This window comes from Rhipicephalus microplus, chromosome X (genome assembly GCF_043290135.1).
Source record: "Rhipicephalus microplus isolate Deutch F79 chromosome X, USDA_Rmic, whole genome shotgun sequence".
NCBI classification, from domain to species: Eukaryota; Metazoa; Arthropoda; class Arachnida; order Ixodida; family Ixodidae; genus Rhipicephalus; species Rhipicephalus microplus.
In genome coordinates, this window is record NC_134710.1 from 404,652,034 (window position 1) to 404,679,245 (window position 27,212).

At 49.1% G+C, this 27,212-nt stretch overlaps 1 protein-coding gene across 1 annotated transcript in view; it reads left to right on the plus strand.

Moving 5' to 3' along the window:
* The window catches only part of LOC119160953 (uncharacterized), a 270,658-nt gene that overhangs the window by 96,807 nt on the left and 146,639 nt on the right, over positions 1-27,212 (plus strand). The window contains exons 9-10 of the mRNA XM_075880196.1: positions 17,292-17,474; positions 23,924-24,067. Coding sequence (XP_075736311.1) covers positions 17,292-17,474; positions 23,924-24,067 — 327 coding nt within the window. The remainder of the gene's footprint in view (positions 1-17,291; positions 17,475-23,923; positions 24,068-27,212) is intronic.

Sequence of the window (27,212 nt, forward strand, 5' to 3'; positions counted from 1 at the left end):
ACTTTCGCACCATCTCACCTGGAATGGCCTTCCATGCCTCGACAATCCACTTGCAGAATAGGGCAATATCAGGCCTTCGGACTCGTCCTGTTGGCATCAAGTCGTAGCAGCCTTCGGCCATCCACTCGACGAAATAGCACTTGACATGCGCTTTGAAGGGCTTGTTAAGCGACACATCTAGAGGCTGCAACATTGACATCATTCCACTGGGTATAACAACTAAGTCGGTGCCGTTGCGTAAAAGGCGGTCCTTCACTCCTTAGTTGTGTGGCCCCGGAACGAGTCAAGAACGAGCACGGACCTCTTTGGGAGCATCGCATTGGGCCTCTTCTCCCATACCGTCTTGATCCAGTCTACGAACAAGTCACTGTTCATCCACGCGTTCTTGTATGCGCACACCACCACTCCGGCAGGCAAATGAATCTTTGGTAGAGTTTTCCTTTTCAAGATGACATACGTTCGCAGTTGCGTGCCGTCGGCGAGGGCAGAAAGCAAGACTGTGATGCGCAGTTTCGTGTTCCCGCCGGTTAGCACGCTCACCGAACTGCTGCCCGTCTTCTCAATCGTTGTGTCCAACGGCATTTCAAAATAAACAGGCGTTTCATCCGCATTGCCGATTTGCGAGAAAATGTAATTGTGCTGCTTTCGTAGGCCAATTACATATTTCTAGTACTTGAGCAGCTTCTCCTCATAAGAAGCCGGCAAGCGTTGACATATTGTAGTCCGCCGTCTGATTGAGAGCCCTTGCCGCTTCATAAAGTGGTGCAGCCATCCGCGGCTCGCATGGAACTTGTGAGGTAGGCCTAGCTCCCTCGAAAGTCACCGCGCTTCCACTTGGGCCATCTCGATTAATACGGCGTGACCCTTGCTTCTCACATCTTCGATGAACTTTACTAGCTCCACCTCCAGCTCAGGGTAAGCACCGGTCTTGGGGCCACGAAATGACCTACGGTCGCGGTGCGCGGCTTGTAGGCTCTCTTTCTTCTTTCTCCACTGTCGCACGCAGGACTCGTTCACATCGTGCCATCTTCCCGCTTCGCGATTTCTGAATTACTCAGCGACGGCGATGATCTTAAGCTTTTGCTGTGCCGTGAAGGCTTGTCGCCTTACGCTACTCATGGTGACAAAACAGATCGACTTAGGCTTGGCGAACGGGTCGAGATGTGGTGAACTAGTGGTATCAGCGAGGTAAAGAGCGCTCACACTCGGTGACAACTTCACAGCACTACCCCTTCTAGTACACTGTAACCGCACCCTAAAAACAACAGAACCGAAATGCATGCCTGCTACCGCGTCAAAAAGTAGTACATTAATTTACTGATAATATCTCTATAGGCACTATAATATCTCATTTGCTTTTCTGAAATAAATACTGCTTTATTTATTATGGAACTTACTTTATTTATTATGGAACTTTCTTAGACAGCACCACCTTTTCGGCAAGCCCTTTCCAAAAGTAAACATGGCGTCCGTGACGTGGGACACGTGGAGGGTCACTGAGCGGCCGCGAACGTCCAAAAAATATACTTGTGGTGTGACAGTGAAATTTTACACTGAACAATCAAATTGTCTCTCCCCAAATGTTTTTCTAAGTGCTTCAACGATGCAAGCAAGCAAAACCAAAATCGGCCGCAAGCTGCCGTGCTACTTGCGGAGCAACACGAATTTGCGGAAAACCACCTCCATAGCCTTCGCTACACTGTTAAGGGGCTTCACAGCACAACACACATTGCTGTGAACGACACGGACACGGACATGGATATTGCTGAAAACTACTCGGTAAAAAGCCCTCCATATGTAGCGCGGCCCTACATTCACATGTGACGCTAACTAAAACCGTGGCAGTGCCAACGTGCGAAAATAGTTTTTTTCTCTCTCTTTTTTCATTTTGGTTTGGAGGGTGAAGGGCGAAAACACCCGCGCATGCGCCTGTGGCGGTGAAACGGCGGCAACGCCTTCTCGTGAAGTGCAGGCCTGCCTGCCCGGCTCGCGCTCCCCCGCATGCATGAACGAGCGCTCGCTCTAACCTGGTGCGTCGTGTGTGCCGCTACGGCTTCGCGCTTCGACGGCGGCAGGTCATCCGTGGAAGATGCATGCTCGCACTAAAATGCCGAAATGGGAAGCAAGATTTCTAGTCTGTCAGTTGGGAAAATTCATTATATCGAGTTTGTCTCCCGCTGTTACTTTGTTACATAGAGGTCGCAAATACATGTGCTTCTATAGAGCAACAGTGGGCAATATAAACACTTCGTTATATCGAGGAAGTCATTCTGTGGAGGTTTGTTATAAGCAGGTTTAACTGTATCAGTTGCAAGTGTCCAATGGAAAGTGAAATATGTGCCACATTAATCGGGCAAGCAAAGAAAAAGATTGCTATACGTAGCACTAAGTTGTGCTACAGACATCAACAGGCATCATTGTCTCACCAGTGTAGACAATGACTTCAGATCCGTCCTCGGAAAACACAATCCAGACAGAATGCTACATGATGAGCTTTGTCATTGCAGTCACAGAAACTCGAAACTGCCAAGTGCTACGCCATGATTGAGCAGCCACACTTCTTATCGATTTATGTTCACACCCTTGCCGCTCATGCCAAAGGCATACATCACAATCCTATTCTTTAGCATTGCTTTGTATGTTGCCTCTCTGAAACATATATGGATTCCAAACAACCCCTTGAAGTTGTAGACTACCTTTTCTATTGTGGCCTCTGCGCGCACCACAACAAAACAGGGGGGAGAGTGGCCATCTGCTTACGTATGGGTATCTCTGCTGTGCCCATCAAAATATTTGGTACCTCAGATGAAGCTGGTCAACTGTGTGCTGCAATGTGGGACAATGGCTTGCTGGAAGTGATTGTGTACTTTTCGCTCACCATGCTTACCAAAGACATCGTGCACTTCCTCTGCCTTGCATTAACTAGACATTAACCCACACCAATTTTTGCTGTGGTTGACTGGAAAGTAATGTAGACTTTCGTGCCACTACATCGCAAAAAATTCCACATCTGTGATTACCTGGTAAAACACTTGCAAAGACCTTGTCTTTGAGAAACAATGGTGTACAAGCTGAGCATATCTTCGACTACAAAGCTTCCTTCATTACAATAAAAGACAGGCAGACTTGTATTTCCTAGCGGGAGTTGTGGAAAATAAATAGTGGTATGCAACTGTACATACATACATGTCTTTTTTAAATCGCTGTTAAAACTTATCGCAAAATCAGAACACCTAAACAGCTGCACTCAGAATCTCTGTTGGGAAGTATTCTAATCCTCGGTGTTGTATTTTTTTTACAGTGGCACTGGGGACGCATATGGGTATACTTTGTGGTGATCATCATTTGCTATTCACCGTAGCAGATGATCACCGCGAGTTCACGCTTAGCGAGCCACAGGGCCGCGACTCCATAACCTACTCGCGTCTAGCGCACCGCTCCGAGCGCGCTCAACTAACAAGGCGCTAAGTGCGGCGCGGCAAAACAGACAGTGTACGAATAACAGAAATACACTAAGACTTTATTGCCTTTGGCGGCACCCCGAGCAACAGTACAACGTCCGCTCCCGGGATGTGGAGAGCGAAGGCTCCCGCATGCGGACATTCGCGATAAGGGGAAACCGTGAGCACGTCGCAGCTGGGAATGGCGAGCTTTGACATGTCGATCGGGAAAAGGTCCTTCGCAGCTATGCTGTGCACTCTCGCGATGGCCACTGGGCCTAGTCGCGAGAGTTAGGGCAAACATCGTACCCGTAGGCCTACAGCAAGTGCGGCTTGGTGTGGTGCGATCACTTCAAGCACTAGGCATGGCTGTTGGCTTAGCGTACGGTACCCAAGCTAGCACTCAACTAAACACGCCTGCCGGGATGCCAAGGCCCCCAGGCTGGCTACAGTCCAGCGATTACCAAAGGGGACGCGTACGAAGGAAACACGTGCTTACCCGGCGCCGAGGACGGAGGATAGACTCTTTCCTGGTGCGCACGGGACTCGGCCTCCTGATTCTCGCTGCCCCCGAGATAACGTGCCACACCCTCAAAGCACCGTTATCACAAAGCGCCCTTACCAGAGCACGAAAAGGGAAAGGGGGTTACCATAAGGCGGAATGCCTGCGAAATGGTTGCGGGCGCCTCCGAGAAAATGTCCCGCGCTCACAAAGCGCCGTTACCAGAGCACGGAAAGGGAAATGGAGTGGCCATAAGGCGGAATGCCTGCGAAATGGTCGCGGGCGCGCCTAAGATTCCCACATCTTCCTCCCTTTAATTCACCCTATATGCAAAGGCAGCCGGTCGTCGCCCATGCATGCAAAGACGTCATGCAATGGGCAGCAGCTAGCCTCATTCTAGCCCTGCAACTGCTGCTGAAGAAAAAAAATGGAACAACACAACATTACACTTGAGAAATACAATGGCGTCACGGAAGAGGGGTAACGGGAGTTCATGATGCTCACGCAAGAGCGCGTTCATGGCTCGGAGGGGAAGCGTTGCGTAATGGTTGGGTTCGGTGACTGGGTGGATGCGAGAGTGCAAGGTGAGAGGACTGGTTGAGGCCCTCATGTGAGGAACGAGCTCAACTTCGTCTCGTCGATGTTGACGACAGGCCTGCGAGTCCGATGAACGCCGCCTCGGTGGAGGTTCGGATGGACCTCACTGCAATAGCCGGCCCTTCTGCTGGAAGCATGGCCGCCAAATCAACTGGCTGCGAGGCGTTTCTGGCATTGGTCTAGTCGTTCACAGCGTCTGCGACAGCCGGCCTCGTGCAGGAGCCGTGATGGAAAGGCCAGCAGGGCTTCCAGCGACGGCCGAGAGCAGGGCACAACCGCGCTGCCTAACGACCGCGGATCTCCGAGTACCTCCAGAAATCAAGGTGGTGTAGGGGTCGGTGACTTCCTAAGATGTCGTCCCCACCACGCACAGAAACACCATGCACGTACACACGCACACACACCTCCAATGATCAGGTCTCTGTAAACGCGCCCAGCAAAGGAAGGCGCAGAGCGTCCCTTTGTTCCTCTCTCCACGCTAAAGAACCAATTCATGATCTCCTCCTCCAGCGAGGAGAAAAAAGAAAACATGAAAGAAAGCATCAAGTAAACAAGAACACTGAAATGAAAATCAGCAGCAGCAACAGGGGGTTCGATTCCTGGCTGCTGCGGCTGCATTTCCGATGGAGGCGGTAATGTTGTAGGCCCGTGTACTCAGATTTGGGTGCGCGTTAAAGAACCCCAGGTGGTCAAGATTTCCGGAGCCCTCTACTACGGCGTCTCTCATAATCATATGGTGGTTTTGGGACGTTAAACTCCACAATTTAATAAATCAATCAAGCAGCAACTGGGCGGAGCCGACTTCCTTGCTAGCACTAGCTGTAAAAAAGTTAACTGAGACTAGACAGTAAAAATGAGGGCCTTCGGTTGCGGAAATAAGCCTGCCGTTCGGCGCGAAATCACTCAGGTGACCGCTTCCTCAGATTATACCGGTGCGTAGTTCGAATGCGGTATGCTTCACCGGTGTGCGCCATTTCTTGCGCGAAGAGCCGCTGGGCGCTGGCGCAGGCTCACCAGACCTCGACGCAAAGGCTTTCACGTCTGCAGTGTGGGCACGGCTGTGTTTTCCCGAAAGCGGGTCTTTCAGCAAGTACGCGAGCGGAGTCCAAGCTTTCTCCACTAGGTACAGACCCAGCCACTACGAGAGAGCTAAGTTGAGAAACCCTTGCTCGCGTCGCTAAGAGCGTGGTTGCACTTCAGGACACGGTCACCTACCTTAAATGAGAGGTAGCGATGTTTTCGGTCGTACTGGGCTTTTTGCTCAGCCCTGGCCGATGCCAAACTCTGCCTCGCTCTACTGAGAGCTCGACAAAGCCTGTCCCGAAGTGTTGAAGCGTAAGCTGAACAGTCTGCCAGTCCTTCCTCGTCCCTGAGCTGGCATTGCATGACACTGGTAATCGGATTTGCCAACTCCCTTCCGAAGTTAAGGGAAGCGGGAGAGAAACCAGTAGAGTGACTCTCGGAGGTTCGGATTGCAAATTCAAGTGCACTCAAATGATCTGCCCAGTCTTTATAAGTTTCGGCAAAGGCTGCCAACATTGCTTTAAGCGTACGATTGGTTCGCTCCATCAAATTGGACTGTGAATGGTAGGGTGAAGTGGCGCAGTGATCTATTCCTAGGGAACGGCACGTATCACCAAACACCCGAGCGGTGAAATACGTGTTGTCCGTGATCAATCTTTTCAGATAGCCGAACCGACAAAACACTTCCTGTAGCCTCTCTAGCACCACTCACGCTGTCACTTTCCGTAGCGGAAACAACTCCACTTATTTGGAAAAATGATCGACGACCATTGGATGTATGAACCCCTGCATACTCCTGGGGAACGGCCCCATTAGATCGCAGGTGGCTACTTTCCACGGACGCTCACTGATAATCGGTTTTATCAAGCCGGGTGGCTTGCCGCCCTTTGATTTCACCGCTTGACAGACGTGGCAGGAATGGCAATAGCGAAAAATGTCACTCTTCATGCCTAGCCAAGTCACAACCTTGCTCTGTTTCGCAAAAACTTTGGAGCCACTCAAGTGACCGGCCATGGGCTCGTCGTGAGAGCCTTGCAACAGTGCGCCTCTCAGACTTTTGGGCACAACGATCCTAAACGGGTCTACGGACTCCTCATCGATGGCTATGTATTTCAGCCGGAGTCCATCATGGTCCAGCAAGTATGCATCCGCGGGGGACCAAGCGACACAAGCTGGTTCCCGTCCCCCTGCGCTCGCCGCACTACCAGCAGCGTCTCGGTGCTCTGTCTCCCTGAGACCGTCGCTCAACTCGCGACAAAACGGATATCTCGCTGGGCCTTCAGTAACGCTTGTCTGCTGAAAGCGATTCCCATTCTCCCAAAGGGTAGTCTGGTCTTCCCTTCCGGTCCCCCTATCGCCCGCTTCCGGGCTGCTTGCCTGGCCCGCGGAAAGGGTTTGCTCGTTGGCGCACTCACCCTTTTCTCCGCTCGGCGGCTCCGCTGCCATTTTGCCCGCGTCGCTCGCTTGCTCAAAGGCACCGCTAGCGGTTGTCGCACCGGGATTCAGGCTCCCTGTAGACACTGGGGTACAAGATAGCGTGTCAGCTGTTCGTGTTCCCCTTCTGATACTGCACCGAAAAGTCATAACGCTGTATTAGGAGAGCCCAGCACGTTAGCATGTCTGCAGGCTCACGGAGCCGCATCAACCAGCTAAGCGCGCTGTGATCTGTTTGCACCACAAATTTCGTCCCGTCAAGGTAGACATCAAACTTTTGCAGTACAAACACGATGGCGAGACACTCCCTCTTGGTCACAAAATAATTCTTTGCACGGGTATCAACGAACGGCTGGCAAAGGCCAACGGCTGCAACACACCATCGTATTTCTGTAGAATTGCTCCTAATCCCAGATCGCTTGCGTCAGTCTGAACAAGAAATGGTATTGTCAGGTCGGGGAGCTTGAGCTGCGCTGTCTTCGCAATGGCGCTAGACAGGTGGCAAAATGCCTCTTTTGCTGCTCAGTTCCCCATGGCCACTCAGCTGACTTACCCAAGAGCTTGGTCAAGGGTGCCCGCACTCAGGCACAGGACGAAATGAACGACCGGTAAAAATTGGCCATTCCGAGAAAGCGGCACAGGCCGCATACGTCCTCGGGCGCGGGGAAATCGAGGATTGCTAGAAGTTTCTCCTGATCTGCCTCAATGAAGCCTTCGCGTAGCATGAAGCCGAGTAACTGAACTTGGGTTTGCGCTAGTTGATCCTTTGCAGAATTTATTGTCATCCCGGCGGCTCTCACCCTCTCGAGCACATCCGCAATGTGGGCCAAGTGCTCTTCGAAGGTTTGTGATGTTGTCGAGGTAGCACATGCAGTAAGACCACTTTGCTTCCCCAAGGACACGGTCCATGAGTCTCTGAAAAGTCGCAGGAGCATTGCAAAGACCAAAGGGCATACGAGTGAACTCAAATAATCCTCTGTGGGACATGAACGCAGTCTTGCACCGGTCACGCTCATCCATCTAGACCTGTAGGTAACCTTTGGAGGCATCTAATGTGGTAACGTACCGTGCAGTGCTGAGGTTTCCTACGATGGGGCTAATCGTTGGGAGCGAATAGGCATTCTTTTGAGTCACTCCATTCAGACGGCGGTAGTCTACGCACAGGCGATGACTGCCAACTTTCTTAGGCACCAACACAATTGGAGACGCCTAGGCGCTGGACGAACGGCGAACAATGCCAGCTCTGCCAACATCTGACAATGCCAGCATCTCGTCGAACATCGAACAATGCCAGCATCTCGTCCAGCAAGCCATCAATTACCTGCCTCTTGGCCTGGCTGATGGGCCTGGAGTTACCCTTCTAAGGAAGCGCGTCGCCAGTTTCGATCAAATGGCTCACCAAATTGGCACAGCCTGGTTGATCGGTGAAGAGCTCATCGTATTCGCAGAAGAATGCTGACAAACGAGCCCTCTGTGTATTATCCAATCGAGTCGCACAGGCGATCAAAGGATGCGGAACCTCTTCGTGTCGTGCCGCTCGATCCCGATGGCGATTTTGAGCCGGCGAGTGCATAGTGCAGGGGCCTGCCTCCGAATTTTGCATGTGACACTGTTTTGATGCCTCTACTGCACAGGCAACAGAAAACACCGGTGGGCTGATGAACGGCTTTAGCTCGGAAAAAGGTCCTTGGCGATAGCCTCCATTCACAATGTCCTCTACGATTCCAGTCTTTAGGAGAAAGTCCCGACCGAGAATCACAGGAACACTGAGCCCTGGAAGATGAACGAAACGCGCGCGTCTCATTCGGCCTCCCCATCTGACAATCAACCTCGCGGCGCCCGCCGACTGGGCCACACCTTTCGCGAGGCTGAATGTCGTTCGGCTGTCCCACAAGCGCACCAAGTGCTTCTGCAAGTGGGACAACACCTGTTCACCAAACAACGAAGCACTTGCGCCCGTGTCCTGCAACGCCGAGGATTCGCTACTGGCAATGGTGACCGAAATAAACGGCGCATGCACACCAGCAAGACGGCTTGTCTGGTAAGCAGAAGGGAGAAGCAAGGATTCGGCTGCTCGTGCCTTCACGAACGGCGCGTGCTCCCTCTTCCCTGCCTCACAGGAGGCACAAACGTGGAGCACTCCCTCGCTATGTGCCCTCGTTGACCGCAGCAAAAGCAGCGCACCCCATCGCGGTCCCTTTCCCGAGACGGAGCAGCTTCGAGTTGCAGGGGTCGGTTTGCCGCATGATCAAAGGAACCGCTCTGACGACCGTCACCACCGGTGATGCGCTGGGTCGGATTTCGTCCCTGCTCGCGCACGTCGAGTTGCCATGCAGCACAGGCTGCGTACCTCCCGTACATGTAGGGTTAGATATCTAAAGCGTGATTGCTTATCTCCCATGTGCGCCCACCTGTAGCGGTAGCCGCAAAGGCAGCTCCGACGGGCTGTTACCGCTGGCGAAGGGTCATGGCCCCTCCCCACGTGCAGCGCGGTTCAAGGGCCTCGCTGGCTGGCTGTGGCGGGTAATAGGCGCGCACGTCGAGAATGTCGTCTTGAATGCTCTTTGCCTCGACGGCCAACTCCTCCAAATCACGGAAGCGACCGCCGCGCAGGTACGCCAAGAAAGTTGGGTGTGCCTGCCTAATCACCCGTTCGACGCGCTCCTCATTCGAGGCTCTGGGCTCAGCGGTAGAAAAAGGTTTTCCATCGCGCGTACCTACTCCTGAAGCAACTCGTCAAGAGCCTGTGTCCGGAGCTCGAGCTTGTGCTGCATCTTACTCTCGTAGTCAGGGGGTAAGAATTCACGCAGAAGGCTGCGCGGAACTAATTGAGGGTTGCTGCTCGGCGGCCGGAAAGCCGATGCCACCTGGTTGCCGTGTCAGTCAGTGCAGCCGGAATGACGCGTCTGAGCACTTCCTGGTCGTCTAGACCCATGGCTTTCTGGTAATGTGTTAGGGAGTCCAGGTAATCTCTTGCACTTTGCAGATCACCATACCCGCTGTAGGTTGAAACGGTTAACATGACAGCGGGGTGAGGGCGTTTTGGAACGGCCGAAAGCGTTTGGACTGCCCCTGTGAGTGCCTGAATCATTTGGGCGGCATTTTGCGGCAGCGTCTGTGGGCTCGCTTCAAAGGAAGCTGTCGGTGCATGTGCATTAGCGTCGCGGGCAAGCGATGGGGAACTGTCTCCGAGCTCGATAAGCGGCGTGGTTTCGAAATGGATACCGGTCATCGCGACATTGGGGAGCGCCTGTTGTTCACAGCTGCCTCTTGGGGCAGCTTCACGTGAAATTGCTAGGTCGTTTGTGGCTAGCAGTACAGCCGAATGCTCGAAATGAGCTTGGCTAGGTTGCATAGCCAGCGGGCAAAATTCAGCAACGGCTGAGGCCGCGTTGCCGATCTGCGCCCCGGAAGCTCCACAGAGAGCCATTTCAGAGCGCTGTGACAAGGAACTGCCATGCATTTCAAAGGGAGCAGTAGCAGTCCAATTTGCCCGTCTGCACTGTTCGTGTTGTGCTATGGCCCCAGACCCAAAACGCGCTACCTCTCCAGTGGGAGCTGTTATGTAGCACCTTGTGTCATCCCGACTGGGGCTTGTGACATGTGAGGGTGCACGATTGTGATGCTCAAGGGGGTCACTGGCCCTGTTCTCGAGCAGTGCGGTATCTGCTCAAAGCGTCGGCAGACAAAACTCACGCAGAGCAGGCATAACATGGGTAAACATGGCGAGCCTGATTCGCAAAAGCGGGCTGACTCGGCTAAGACTAATCAAAGGCTTAATGAGCCTTTGATACCGCGTTGGGCGCCAGTGTGGTGATCTCGCTACTCACCGTAGCAGATGATCACCGTGGGTTCACGCTTAACGAGCCACAGTGCCACGACTCCATAACCTACTCGCGTGTAGTGCACCGCTCCGCACGCGCTCAACTAACAAGGCGTTTAGCGCAACGTGGTAAAAAAGACAGTGTACGAATAACAGAAATACACCAACACGTTATTGCCTTTGGCGGCACCCCGAGCAACAGTACAACGTCCGCTCCCGGGACGCGGAGAGCAAAGGCTCCCACACGCAGACGTTCACGATAAGGGAAAACCGCGAGCACGTCGTAGCTGGCGAATGGCGAGCTTTGACACGCCGGTCGAGAAAAGGTCCCTCGCGGCTATGCTGTGCACTCTCGTGATGGCGACTGGGCCTGGTCACGAGAGTTAGGGCAAACCTCGTACGCGTAGGCCTACAGCAAGTGTGGCTTGGTGCGGTGCGACCACTTCAAGCTTTAAGCACTGCTGTTGGCTTAGCTTACGGTACCGAAGCTAGCACTCAAGCAAACACGCCTACCGGGATGCCAAGGCCTCCAGGCTCGCTACAGTCCGGCGATTCCCAAAGGGGACACAGACGAAGGAAACACGTGCTTATCTGGCACCGTCCACGGAGGACACTCTTTTCCGGTGCGTACGGGGCTCGGCCTCCTGATTCTCGCCGCCCTCGAGAACACGTGCCGCGCCCGCATGTGGCACCATCTATCGCCCCGCGCCGTTACCAGAGCACGGAAAGCGAAAGGCAGCGGCCGTACGGCAGGAAGCCGGCGAAGTGGTCGCGAGCGCGCCTCAGATTCTCACAACTTTCAATGCAGTTTGATATCGTTGCTGCATGACTCACGCTTATGTAGTAGGGTAATTTTGTATACAGTGGGTGACATGCCCAAATTCAAGGAACGTTACTTTCTGGTACATGCATTTATTTGTTTTTAATACTGTCAGTCTAATTTGTAGACCAAGGCAGGTAAGCATACTGATAACGTGAGCATGCAACAGAGTACGAGGTCTGTTAGAAAAGTATCTGGCCTTAATTTTTTTTGGCGAGCACCTGATAAGTTTTAAACAAGCGCACTTGCATCAGGTGATCTTGAACCTTCGTGTGCATGCATGAATTTTTTTCCGCCTGCCAATAGTGTCAGTCGCTGGGACGCAGCGTTTGAGTGAGGTAGTGCGCAGTGCTCTCATTGGTTTTTTATCGCAAGGATTATGACAGAGCGACTGGAGCAGCGCTACTGCATCAAATTTTGCCAGAAACTAGGCGACAGCCAAGTGGAAACCATTGAAAAGCTCAAGACGACATTAGGTGACGACGCTATCAGCCACACAGAGATTAACTCTTTCGTTACTACGTCTATTCAAATCTATCACTGGTGATCGACGCTTTTGGATCGGGAATTTTGGCATGTTAAATTTGTTTCTCTGCACCCAGTGCTTTTTAGCTGTTAGTTCAGGCACTCAACTTTCACAATCGATTTGAATTTGGTCGTTTCTGTTACAAAGCGATTTTTGACAGACCTTTGCGTGAACCAACGTGCGTGTATTGTTTGAAAAGTGCACAAGGCTGGTGAGCTTGACAGAAGTGCGTGGCCCTTGTGATTATGGTACAGTAACGTCAAAGTTCTGTAATGAAAAGAATCTTTGCAAGCTGAATATCAAATGAAAGTGTCAGCTATGCAATTTGACAATGTCAAACAGTAATAATTGCCATAATAATATGCCAGATATTCAATAGAGAGCTGTTTCTAGGAATTAGGGAAAATTTGTTGTACAAAAAAATATTTGCAAATCTCCGCCGTGTGTTTAAAGTGTCGAAGTGGCCACCTATGACAGTTTCCAGCAACTTTAGTTTTGCTTGTATTGTGATATCAGGTTGCATCTATAGTGTCACTAGTCGCTCCTATGACGCCGTCGTCACGCGTGCATAGGTGCGCACCAGTGCTACAAAACTCATGCGCTCATTAAAACTTTCTTGTTACCTCACGTAAATAGAGTGAGGACGAGCTTAGAGATTAAAGATGACAGCACCTCAGCTTCGAGTTGTGCTGATGTTTTTTGTCAGCCTGAGACATCCACAGCCGTTCATGGGTTTGTTTTGTTTACACCTTCAAGCTGTCTCCTCCGACATAACTGCCTATAGCTTCTGACCTTTTTGCACAATCTTTAGCTACTCTGGTGAAGTGTGCGGTTCACACTTTCCTGGAGCGCGGTGTGCTGGTGCTGGCTGCAGAGCTTCTCCTAACTATAAGAAGGCTCCTGGAGCACATCTTGTCCCTGATGAAGCAGTGCGAAACCTTTTAGAACTGCATGCAATATTATCTTTTTAATACGATATGTGCAAAAACGAAAAAAAAAAAATTTGCTTGGATGCATATATGGGAACGCTAACCTATGTGGAGTGCGGAGGCTCATGAAAAGAGGTGACACTAGATGAAATAAAGAAGTTCATTGGGCACTTCATTTATAGAGGAATTATTCACACCACGGGTATTCATCTATATTGGAAAACCTTGAGATTCTTATCAGAAGACAACAAAAGTTTATTTAGAAAAAAACTACGAGTACACTTGTGTCTCACGAAAAACTATGCAATGCTTCACTGGATGGCACGAGCAATGGAGCAGCACCTTGGTTCTGATTTTCTTTGTCTATGTGAAGACGAACATTTTGTACATTCATTATTTTTTACACTTCCGGGGTCATTTATCTACAAAATGTATATACTGAATTTTCTTTGTTTTGAATATTTTTGCATATATAGTGTTTTTTATTACACTGTTTACCAACTGACAACCAAATATTCCACGCTTTTCACATTTTTACTCATTCAAAAATATTTTTGTTGCTCCACAATATATATTTCGGAAAAAGCATTTCATTGTGCAAAGTTTGGTATGCTGTGATGTGTGCTGGAGTACTTTTCAAACTGGCAAAAATTATATTCCTAAGACATATGAAAAACAGCCATTATCGCACGGTAACGAAAGAGTTAAGGTGTGGTACAACCGGTTTAAATACTGCCCCACATCAGTGGAGAGCGAGCCACGCTCCGGTCCGCCATCAACATGCTGGAATGACCATCAACATGCTGGAATTGTCGAAGTGAATGCTGTGGTGATGCAGGACCGTCGTGTGACTGTCCGGGAAATTGCATATCCACGGCGCGGACTAACGCGGACGCATAGGGTGGCGGCAAATCCCGCAAGAAACGCTGCGGTGGTGTTGCGAGACATGGTGAGGAACTTAGTTTGCTTCCCCACTGGTCTTTAGATGACTGTGTTGCTGCGTTTCCCTACTGTTGTGGGAAAAGCAGAGGCTGCTTGTTCGGGCACCAGGGTCGTCGAGTGGACTTTGGTGGCCGAGTTGGGCGAGAGAGTCGGAGAAAGGACGCAAAAGTGCAGCGGGTCTTCTCTATTCTGCTAGGTGGTCATTTCGGATGTTGAGGGTGACGACGTGGACGTGTGGTGCTCCCAGGAGGAGCTCGAGACTGACGAGATGTCGATCTTTGTGGTGTCCGCTCTGGAAGGGGTTCCCTGAATGGAACCCTCTTCTTTTGCACTCGTGGACGATAGAGGCGATTGATTCGCCGTATGGGAAGCGCCAGGGATGGAGCTTGCAGTGGTGGCTGCTCAGGCTCTGGCAGCAGCCGCCAGTTCCGCATGCTTCGCTTGGGTTGTGGCATCACATTGCTTCTCCTAGTGTTTCGTTAGTTACTTCTTCACCTTTTTGGGAGGAGCTGGCTCAGCTCCCATGATAACACGCACTTCTTGTACCGCTTCTCGGACCTGTGCATGAGTGCAGGGCATCTTCGAGAAGTCTCAGGCTCTCCAGCGAATCGCCATGCTAAGCTTTTAAAAGGGCTGCGCGCACGAAGGCTCAAAGTGGCGGCAAGAAAAAAAAAAAAAAAAGAAACGAGGAGACAAGAGCAAGAAAACATGTTCTTGTGCTTTGAAAGCTTGGACTGTTCTCCCCCACTGGCTTTCCAGGCCAAACTAATTGAAATGCGTGAATGTTTTGCAGCATTGACGCAATAACACGTCTGCGGCTGCAGCTTGTTGCCACATTTAATGACAGGCAAGCAAATGAACGGCATCATACTACTTTTGCACCTTTTCACCACAAAACACGACATATTTTACTTACATAAGCAGCATGTAATAGTACGTGCTAGTCCGTACAAACTGGAAGCTACGGATGCAGTAGTTTGCCAACAGTGAATGTTGCGAATAAGAAGTTTCAACACGGTGCATTCTCAACACAGTGCAACACAGTGCAGGCAGGCTAAATGAGAGTTCACAAAACAGGAAGCACAAACCACCTTTCAATTGAAATGACCGCCACATGTTTGTGTGCACAGAAGATCCACATGAAACAAATTGAAGACACCTCTGAGCACGTGAAAGCCTCGATGACAATGGATCCGACAGGGTATGAGCTATGAGCATTTCAAAGTGAACAAATGACAATGCTGACCCTGTATGCATAGAAATTTAGGAAATGGTTTGTTGCCTTTTTCTATAGTTTTGTCCTACTGTGCAGTTTCTGCCTAACAGTGCCCTTTTTTTTCTTATAATAAGAAAACTGACCGTGTCAATATAATTGCTTCCCATGTTCCTCTGCCATGAAGAATATTCTTTAGCTTTCCAGAAAATGTAAACATTACTGAATGGTGCACATTTTGCATGCAAACTTGAACCGCTAGAAGACTAGCATATTATTAGTTATTGAAGTAATGCGACTTGCAGAAGAACTCAACAATTTATACAGGTATTTGTACCTTAAGGGCTGCATCTATACGTATATCGGGGCTTGTGGTAGCTTTAGACATAAGATTGTAGATAACCCATCTTTCATAACGCTATTCTATAGATAACATCATTAGCCATGAGTGTTCGTACAAAAATGTACATATTGGATACGTTTTCAAAATCGAAACTGAATTGGCCTGCATATAGACTACTTAGCATATTAACATAGGTTCAGAAGCTCATGTACATAACTTTGGTTGTGCTGCCACAAAATGTTGTTAAAGTTGTCACTAGGTGTAGTAGCATCACAAGCCAGTGCGACATAAACATTGAGTTAGACGTGAGAGGATAAACGAGCCTGATCAAGTGCTGGAGCAGGGTAGAAAATTAGTTTTGTTGTCAGGTCTCATGCCTGCACAATGTGGAAACAGCGAGAATTTGCGAGAACTCAAGAAGTGTAAAACAAAGGCATTTGTTGCAGTTCAAAGTAAAACAAAAAATAAAAGGACAGGCACACAGTCTCTTTTTGTGTTATATTGTTCCTCTTTACTTTATTTTTATCTATTCAAGGAACAAATTACACAAACCACTCATATTGCCTGGGATAATACTAAGTGTCACGTGGTGTCGTGAGCGGCGTGAGAGCACTGACTGTCCACATAGAGGAGCAACATAAGAGCCCTGATAACTACAGATGACCATTCATTGTACGTCTTCTATCTTGGGCATGCACTCGCAAGAAGGGCAAGCGACTTTGTTTTAAATTGTACCTCTTTCTTGGCAGGCATTATGATGAACACTGTGTCTGCATTGTGATTGTCTGTTTGAAATGATGAGACCTGGTGAGGGGCTATTTGAATAACCTTGGAGCTATCTTTTTCAGTAATTCCAAGGTCAGTCATAATGGGAACCCAAAAATGGAATAATAGGGAGAACTTTTAAGATCTTTCCATGTATTAAAAGTTTGCATCGCTTTTGTGGTTATATCTACAAATTTGATTTTAAGCTTGCAGAGATAATTCCAAGGTTAGTCATAATGGCAACCCAAAAATGGAATAATAAAGAGAACTTTTAAGATCTTTCCATGTATTAAAAGTTTGCATCACTTTTGTGGTTATACCTACAAATTTGATTTTAAGCTTGCAGAGATAGTTCACTGCAAGGATGGAGCAGTTTATTGTGGTGAAACACTGTAGTGTTAGGTATTTGGGTTTTTATGTTTTCCGCCTCTGCCCGAAATTTTACCTTGTCAAAAACTTGATGTATGCCACATTAATCATCAGTCTGTAGGATGCATTTCCACCCACATATGTTGCTTGTGAGCTCAAACATGCATGAGAACATAGTAAGGTTTAGGCACCCACATAATGTGACTGTTCTCTCATAATTTTATGAGTTGACATTTTTTATGATAACCTCTTTGCTCAGCTTATAGGTAGGTAATAACGTTTTATATGTACTGGAACTAATAGAGCATACTGATCTTAACTAAGTCATGCCTTATGATCACATTGTAGTTTCAGCTTGTAAAACCCCATATATTGATTTGTAATTCTTCAGTTGTTTAGATGCTAAATGAAAAGTGTGTAAGGTGGCATAGTTTGTGTCCTATCCAATTTATTCCTGTCCCGTCTGTCTTAACGCCTTCATTTTTTTCTATGTGTTAAGTTGACTAACTGTTAAGTCATGGAGATGTTAGCACTCTGTCAGCAGATGCTCTTCCTTCTTGTTCAGACCGCGGAGACAGCTGTTGATATGGCCCTCAATTGTGAGCGCCTGTCTGTGACTCTGCCACGGGTGCGGTGGGCCGAGTCGGCATTGTCTCTTGCCAATCGCCTGCTGCATGACTGTGTGGGCCTCATGTCAAGGGAGTTCGACCAAGTGCTTCAGAGCAAGTCCTTTCTTGACCTTGGAAAGGTGTGTATAGTATGCAGTTTTATTTTAAGTAAAATTAAAGTTTTTGTTGTGCTAATTCATACGAGCTATAGCAATAATATTTCTTAAGAGTTCGTTATCTTCAGAAATACATTTGCTACTGCATTACATGTCGCTACACATTTTGCATGTACGAAAGAGGAGCATTGATCAGGGGATTGTTTATTTTTTTTTTCGTTAGACCTAACCTAATGAAACCAACCGGTAGGAAAGCTAAAGATTATGTAGGGGACATTAACTGCCGGTTTTAACTGAAGTGCAGTTATTATGACATAAATAGAAAGAATTTAAAGTGAATGAAAATTCAACATGCCTTACCATGGGTGAAGACCTTTTGGACAACTCATTTGATGCTCCACCAACTGAGCTTCAGCGTCGGTCTATTTTTCATCCACTTTAATGGTGTATTTATGCGTAATTCTGGGAGTCCTTAGTGCATTTATAATTTTAAAAATATATTCTGAATAATACACCATTTTGCAGCTGCCTTTACCCCAATTATAGTAGTATTTAACAATATCTTAAACAGTTATTTAGTGTAAATGAAGTCAAACTTATTTATGGCTTTGCAAAAGAAAACAAGAGAGTTGCATATGGATTGTGGGAGGTAATAGTTTATTATATCTGTAGTGAAGAGGAATGCCCACTACTGCAGCGGCATCGACACGTTGGCACAAGGCACGAGCTAGGACTGCCTGGTTGCTACTGCCACGACGCCCGTATACCCGGCCAGCTCTTGCTGCTTCTGTCCCGACACTGCTATTGCTTTTTGCCTTGCATATACATTATATTTTCGTGAAGGTGCTGTAGTTTTCCCCAACCCTGGAATTGCGGAGCCGAAAGCTGCCGCCCGTCACGCCTGACGACGCTGTCTTCACCCCCCCCCCCCCCCCCCCGGGCTTCACCATCTAGGGCCTGTCCCGGTGCCCAGCTTCTGCGAGAACCCGACATCTTCAGCGGCACAGACGAGAAAGACGTTGAGAATTGGCTGGAATCCTATGAACAAGCCAGCGCTACCAACAAATGGGGTGATGCCATGAAACTCAGTACTGTGGTGTTTTATTTAACGGATGTCGCCCAGCTGTGGTACAGAAACCACAAAGCGGACATTCCTATTTGGACGACATTCAAGACCTGCATCCCAGCTGTTTTTGGACACCCTCGCGTGCGCAAACTTCGCGCAAAAGAACGCCTACGAAGCCGGTCGGAACAAACTGGTGAAACATTGACCAGCTACATCGAGGACATCCTCGACCTCTGCTGGCGTGTTGGCCCGACGATAGTGGAAACTGACAAGGTACAACACATTATGAAAGGCATTTCCGACGACGCTTTTCAAATGCTCCTCGCGAAAAACCTTGCCACTGTCTCGGAGCTCATCGAGCTGCGTCAGAGTTTCGATGAGCTACGACGACAGCGTCTTCTCACGTGACGACCTAACGTCCCAGATGACACCCTCTCAAGCCTGACAACCACCTCTGACCTTCAGTCGCTGCTGTCGCAGATCAAGGAGTTTGTTCGCGCTGAGGTCGCTCGTCAGCTGTCGCTGCTATCAACAGCTCGCCAACCACCATCGCATCTGCCAGCAAACATTTGTGAGGTCATCCAGGAGCAAGTTTGATTGGCTCTGCCATCTGTCCGCGACACTTCGCCGTTGCCGACCCCTGTAGCCTGTGCCGAGGTGAATGCACCTCTAAGCTATGCTGAGGTTGCCGCAAGGCCCCCTGTTCAGACTTTTAGGTCACTACCATCAGCCGTGCCCACTCCTCGGTGCACTCAGCCAAAGTTCCTCCAGAGTAGTGGACAATGGCATACACCCAACAATCGGCCAATATGGTTTGCCTGTGGCCTGCCTGGCCACATAGCGCGATACTGCCGTCGGCGTGTCCCTGCCTATCACCAGAACACCACCAGAGCTTCTAACCTGCCCCTTATGTGCCACCGGGTCCTTCGTTCACAGGCTCTCAGCACCACGACCACCGCCTTCCTGTTAGCCGTCGCTCGCAATCACCTCGACGCCGCTCGCCATCATAGGTGCGTCGTTTTCCTTCATTGCCGGAGCGAGAAAACTAATTGCCACAGTTCCAGAGGCAGGAACTACGTCACCCGCGAAAAGACCAAGGCATCTCTTCACCGACGAATGTTCTGGACGTATATGTGGATGGCGTCACTGCACTCGCTCTTGTTGACACTGATGCCACAGTTTCAGTGATCAGTGCCAGACTTTGCCGCTTGCTCAAAAAAGTTATGACACCACTAGCAAGTATATCGCTTCGTACATCAAGCGCAGAGCACGTCACGCTGGCCGCTGCCTGTACTGCTCCCATTGCGATTTACAGCCTCATCTATGTCGTCGAATTGCTTGTGTTGGATTCCTGCTCCCATGACCTCATTTTGGGTTGGGACTTTCTCTCTGCTAATAAGGCCGTCATCGACTGCTCTCATGCTGAGGTGGCATTTGAAGTGTTTAGCGACGTTCCTTTATATGCCGCTCTTGAAACCGGGGACAAACTATTCGTTGCTGAAGACTTTACCATACTGCTGCACTCTTTTGCCCTTTCCATGGTGTCTTTTAATGCGCTCGCCAAGTCGAGTTCCCTTTTTACGCCATCTGCCGTTTTCGTTCGTCGCAAGTGTTCGCCGCTATCTCATGCCCTTTTGGAACTTCATGATGGCGTCAGCAGACTGTTCATATCAAATCTGCTGTCATGTCCTGTAACACTACTTCAGGGACGAGTGTATCGGGCGTGTTTACAGTCTCGACCCTTCTGCAATTATCGACATGCCGACTGGTTCTTTCGCAGAACATGAAGTCGCTGGATTTAGCTGTGCCTCTTCGCCGCAGACTACTAGACTTGACATACTGAGCAGCTCCATCGCCGACACGTTAACCGTTTCGCAACGTGCTCAGCTTCTACGACTTCGGAACAAGTTCCATTCTTCCTTTGACTGCCAGCATAATCCCCTTGGTTGCACATAAGCTGTGTGTCACCGTATCGACACGGGCAGCAATGCATCACTGCATCAAAGACCCTATCGCGTGTCCGCGACAGAGCGCCAGGTTATCGGTGACAAAGTAGCTGACATGCTCAAGCGTGGCGTCATCCAGCTTAGAATAGCCCTTGGGCATCTCCAGTCGTTTTCGTTAAGAAGAAGGACGGGTCGATTCGCTTTTGTATTGACTATCATCGTCTTAACAAGATAACTCGAAAGGATGTTTAAGTGAGAATCGACAATGCCCTTGACTGCCTTCAAGGTGCAGAGTTCTTCTCTTTTATTGACTTACAAAGCGACTACTGGCAAGTCCCTATGGTGCCTGAAGATCAGCCTAAAACGGCCTTTGTCACACCTGATGGTCTTTACGAATTCCGCATCATGCCTTTTGATCTTTGCAATGCGCCCACAACATTCGAGCGGATGATGGACAATCTTTTGTGTGGCCTGAAGTGGAACACATGCCTGTGCTACTTGGATGACGTGGTTATATTTTTGCCAGATTTTTCCACACATCTCCGCAGGCTAGATGAAGTACTACAGTGCCTAACTGACGCTGGCCTTCAGCTCAACCTGAAAAAATGCCGCTTCGGCGCAAGTCAGCTCACGATCCTCGGTCATGTTGTCTCTAAAGACCGTATTCTTCCCGACACCGGCAAGCTTCAAGCAGTTGCAGAGTTCCCTAAACCTGCCTCGCTGAAAGATCTGCACAGCTTCCATGGCCTCTGTTTGTATTTCCACCGCTTTATTTGGAATTTTGCGATGATTACGGCCTCCTTGACTGAACTTTTATGGAAAGATTCGAAAAGTTACGCTTGGTCACCCACCTGTGATGATGCCTTCAAAAAGTTGCGCCACCTGCTAACCTCACCGCCAATCTTGCGTCACTTCGACCCGACTGCTCCGATTGAGGTACACACTGATGCCAGCGGTGTTGGACTCAGCGCTGTGCTCGCGCAGTGCAAATCGGGATTCTAGGAGTATGTAGTCACATACGCAAGCCGTACCCTCACCAAAGCGAAGAATTATTCTCTGACAGAGAATGAGTGTCTGGCAATTATATGGTCTCTAACTAAATTTATACCGTACCTATATGGTCACCTTTTCGATGTAGTCACTGATCACCATGCACTTTGTTAGTTATCCACATTGAAGGACCCCTCCGGCCGTTCAGCTTGCTGGGCTTTGTGGCTGCAAGAGTTTGACATGCGCGTTGTCTACAAGTCTGGCTGACATCACACTGATATCGACGCCCTATCTTGTTCACCTGTATCATCGGAAAGCTCTGTCTTTCTGCCGTGGACAAAATGGTTGCGTTTCCAGCAAACTCTGACATGGCGTCTGAGCAACGTAAGGATGACTGGATCAGCGCTCTTCTGCGGTTCCTTTTTGACCCGTTGACTTCTCCATCTTCTCGAACATTGCGCCGTCAAGCAGTTCACTTTGAGAAGTCCTATGACCTCCTTCATCGCAGGAATTACAAGTCTGGCGGCTGAAAGTGGTTACTGGTCATACCTCGCCATCTTCGTGCTGCAATATGTTCAGCTTTCCACGCTGACCCTCAGTGCACACATGCGGGCATCTTCAAAACATACGCTCGGCTTTCGTCCCGGTTTTATTGGCGAGGCATGTACACCTTTGTGCTCAAGTACATTCAGTCATGCCCGCAGTGCCAACGACGGAAAGCTCTGCCTCATCATACTTCTGGTTCAATCCAGCCAATTCCTTGCCCAGCCAGGTCTTTCGACCGCATTGGAATTGATCTGTACGGGCCTTTTTCATTCATGGCTTCCGGAAACCGTTAGATCGTTGTCGCTGTCCACTACTTGACGCGATACGCCGAAACAGCCGCTTTGCCTGCTGCCACAGCATGCGACGTATCATCTTTTCTCCTGCGGAACTTCATTCTCCATCACGGCGCACCGCATGAACTTCTCTGCAACAGAGGACGTGTATTCCTCTACGAAGTCGGCACATTCCTTGCCGAATGCCGTATCATTCACCGGACTACCACCGCCTACCATCCCCAAAAGAATGGCTTGACGGAAAGATTCAACCGTACCCTTGGCGACATGATATCTAAGTATGTTGCCTCAGACCACTCTGATTGGGACTTCATTCTGCCTTTTGTGACATACGCATACAATACGCATACAATACAATAAATATAATGTAAATGCAAGACGAAAAGGAGTAGCAGCGTCGGGACAGAAGCAGCAAGAGCTGGCTGGGTGTACGGGCATCGTCGCAGCAGCAACCAGGCAGTCCTAGCTCGCGCCTTGAGCCAATGTGTCGATGTCGCTGCAGTAGTGAGCATTCCTCTTCACTACATATCATTTACTTTTTTCCAATGTTTGTGATGCCAACTAGTATTCCAATATAAAAGGGCTTTAGTTAGCACTTTTGCTTTTGTTCGGTGTTGTGCTGCAACATACATAGTGCAGTAAGAACACTTAAGTACTGAAGCTGAAACCAAGTCTGAAGCATTGAGTTACAGATGAGTCCACCTATAACAATATATCAGATATAGCTATGAACAACGAGGGCACCGTTCACTTTTTTATAGGCTTTCTATGGTATGATGAATCACTTATTGCGATGATCTAGTGTTGCCGCAGTATCCGATATAGTGATTGAATCCGGCTACAGTGCGCGCCAAAAATGGCTCTTCATGCTTATAGCATGCAGCGTTGTGCACCCCACACCCGTTCCACACCCTCAGAAAAAACAAGCTGATGGTGTTTTTTGCGAGGAAGCAAGTGGAGGAGGAGCTTTCCTTGCGAAATTTCGAAGCGATTCCAGGAGAGGCCTGGAAAGAGCTGCACCAGGGAAGAGCTGGCGGAGTTGTGGCCAGTGCTTAATGAAAATGCGTCTTGTCTGGATCTCTTACTTTATGCTGATGGTGTTGTGGCAACGTCCGAGTGCCTCAGTAATGAGGTGATTGTTAGTTGTGTATGTGTGGCGGACAGCAGTGAGAGCGGTGACTCAGACGACGTGGCTGAGCTGCCTAGTCGGGCACTCTCATCGTAGGACGGTTACGAATGATGCAGTCCATCTGGGACATTATTTTCCCGAAGGACCTCCTGGTCAGCTAGTGGAGCACTCTGATGCTCTTGAGGAAATTATGTTAGGCTTTGTATGAAGCTATTATAGCTGATAGGCTATGGCTTGTCTACAAACAATAGCACATAACTATACCACCTTATTTGCATGGAATTAAAATGTTTTGACTTCTCTTTTGTCATTTACTCAACTTCCTTATAACAGTTATCAGTTGTAACGATGGGATTTTGTTGGCACTTGGATATCGATATAAGTGTACTGCACTTACCTGCATCTAAACATTGGGGAGCTGTATGCCTTGAAGGACTTGGTAGGGAATCTTAGAAACTTTTGGTCATGGTCGCAATGACTTGAAGTTGGCCTTCACTACTCAGGGCCAAAGCTGGAACATCACTGCTCTTGAAGACACATTGCTGGCAGCAGTGGAAGGACTGACCCCTGATGCGGCCTGTTTGTCGTGCATCGCCCTTGCCCGTCTGCTGCCTGAAGATGACAGCCAACAAATGCAGTGGACACAAGTGAGTTTGCTATGTTTTTTTTTTTTCCTCTTAGTGATGGCCAGACTTGCTTTACTTTTAAATTGTACGCAGGTGTTGGGACGAAGTTGCCGCTTGTCTCATTAACTTGTTATGCACACTACTATGTGATTGTTCATGAACAGCAGGGAATTGGGAGGTGTGTCTTTGGGATTTTTTGTCCTGGAACAGGGTTTCTCATACTTTCTGACTTTACAGAGCCCCAATATTTTTTTACATTGTGCTGTGGGATCCTTCCTCTTTCTCTTCTTTTCTGCAGCATCACTTTCTCACCAATAATATGCTCAGATTTGGGTGCATGTTAAAGAAGCCCAGGTGCTGGAAATTTCCGGAGCCCTCCACTAAGACATCTATCATAATCATATGGCGGTTTTGGGATGTTACACTTCACGTATCAAATTAAATCAACTTTTGCACCAATAAATGAACTAACGGCTAACTTTTACTCCTTTCTGGTGATCCAGACACTGATCAATGCATCTGCTTTACCAAAGTAGCACTGCTGGTGCTGCTCCCCCCACCCCACCCTTACTCAGTCAAAACACAACGCGGAAGTTCGGCTTCTCCCTGCTCCTTCGAACGAACTCTCTTGTTGTAGGTGCCCCACCTTCACAGTAAAAAAAATTCTGTGCCCCCCCTGCTGCTACCGGCAAAGGTTACCTTTAATCTCAAAGGCAGTCATTCTTAATGAAGACTCAACTCATGATTGAAAGCACATAAGCACATAGCTTTTACTACATGCATTGTAATCTGCTGACAATGCAAGTACTGCATTTTAAGCATTGTTTGCCTTAACATGTTCATTGTGTCATACGTCACGACCTGTGGTCGACTTATGCGGCTGCGAAGTTATGGGTATTTATCTGCTTGTGGCTGCAATAACTTGATGACATTTGAACGTAGAGGTATGATTTTTGTTGCATGAGGATACACACACCCAGAAAAAGTACTTGTATGATATTAAAGGCTATGACCCACTGGTGACCCTCGATACACTCAATAAGAATTTTCGTTTTGTGGCCCCGCTGCGGTGGTCTAGGGGCTAAGGTACTCGGCTGCTAACCTGCAGGTCGCGGGATCGAGTCCCGGCCACGGCGACTGCATTTACGATGGAGGCAGAAATGTTGTAGGCCCATGTGCTCAGATTTGGGTGCACGTTCAAGAACCCCAGGTGGTCCAAATTTCCAGAGCCCTCCACTATGGCATCTCTCATAATCATATGGTGGTTTTGAATGTTAAACCCCACAAATCAAATCAATCGAATTTTTGTTTTGTATGTGGCGTGACCCACCGTTGACTGGTGCACAGGAGCTTTCCATCATGTGCTGCTGTCTGATGACTCGTGCACAGGAGCTTTCCATCATGTGCTGCTGTCTGATGTTCGAAATCGCAACTAATATATATTGTCTATTGCATGGGACATCAGGGGCATAATAGTTTCTGAGGAATTGAGTGCTAGCACATATTTCTGTTGTGTTGCTTGCGAATTTTACCACAATTTTTGAAATATGAGCTGTTGGACTAAGTGTATCAGTTTTAACTACTGCTCCAAAACTTCTGAGCGTGCCTAATGGAGGCTCGTGCCTTTTACCTCTGGAAAAGAAAGTGCAGCACAGAGGAAAGAAAATCACTTATCACAGAAACTGACTACATGTATTTTCTTGTGGCAAGCACTTTGTAGTTAAACATAGATTCACGTGAAGAAGGCAAACAACAGCTTTGCATCTTTTAAGTAGAGGCACCAACACCGGTTACAAAAGTGACAGTGCCATCTTGTTGCAGCAAAAGAAAGTCATAACCGGGTGTCCCACCAGTGGGTTGCAACACACCCAGAGGATATACCCAATGACCGACTACTGGTGGGTCACTCAGCACCTAAAACTAGGCCTCGGCAAATATTCAAATAGTTCGAATATTCAAACTGTAGTGAATAAGAAAGACGTTGATACCATCAGGTCAGCTATCATCAGCACAAGAAAAAGGCACGAGATCGGCGATCAAGCACCGTCATCTGGGTTTGCCTGCCTTCCTTTAGAGCTACCACCCGCTTGCTGAGTCCTTCAATAAACCCCCTTTACATTTGGTGGATCGTGCTGGGTAACTGCATCACCTACACCCTGGAACTCCGATCCCGCACCCTGCCGTCGACCATGCAAGTTGACGCTGCCCAACAGACAGCACCTCTCGCGGCTCCTACTTGCCCCGGCCCGGTTCACCAGCGAGACCCCCCGATCTTTTCCGGCGCCGAAGACCAGGACGTCGAGGACTGGCTGTCGTCCTACGAAAAAGTCAGTGGACCAAACAGGTGGGATGACACTGCTAAGTTGAGCACCGTCAACTTTTACTTGGCTAATGTGGCGAAACTGTGGTACACAAACCATGAATCAGAGTTCGAGAACTGGGCCACTTTCAAGCAGGCAATATCCTCGGTTTTCGGTCGTTCTGCCGTGCGGAAGTTGGGTGCCGAACAACGCCTGCGCTCACGGGCACAAGAACCTGGCGAAACGTTTACCGCCTATATCGAAGATATACTCGATCTCTGCAAGCGCGTCGATGCCGCAATGAGCGAAAGTGCCAAGATCCAGCACATTATGAAAGGTGTTGATGACGACGTCTTTCAAATGCTCCTGGCGAAGTCTCCTGGCACGGTGTCTGAAGTGGTAACTCTGTGCCAGAACTACGACGAATTGCGACGGCAACGAGCTCTCACCCGTCGTCCATTTCAGCCTAACCAACCACTCGCTGCACTGGACGTCGTACCTGACCACTCCCGCCTTCTAGCACAAATGAAAGACTTTGTGCGTGAGGAGGTCGCACGTCAGCTTTCCCTCCTGCCGTTTTGTCAGCGCCAAGAGCTCCCGCAGCAGCAGCAAGAGCAACCACCGACACCGTTAGCTCCCATGCTCCGACATGCACTTCAGGACCAGATTGCCGAGGCTATGCCAGTGCCCTTTCAGCAGCAAGTTGTCGCCGCGCCTCTTACTTATGCTGACGCAGTAAAGAGGCAGCAGCCACACCAGCCCTCGCCGTTCAATGGACTGCCGCATGTCACCGTTCCTACTCAGTCTTCCATCGCATGGGCTCCTTCCCTCGCTACCACAGCCTCGACTCAGCCGTATGCCGCGTG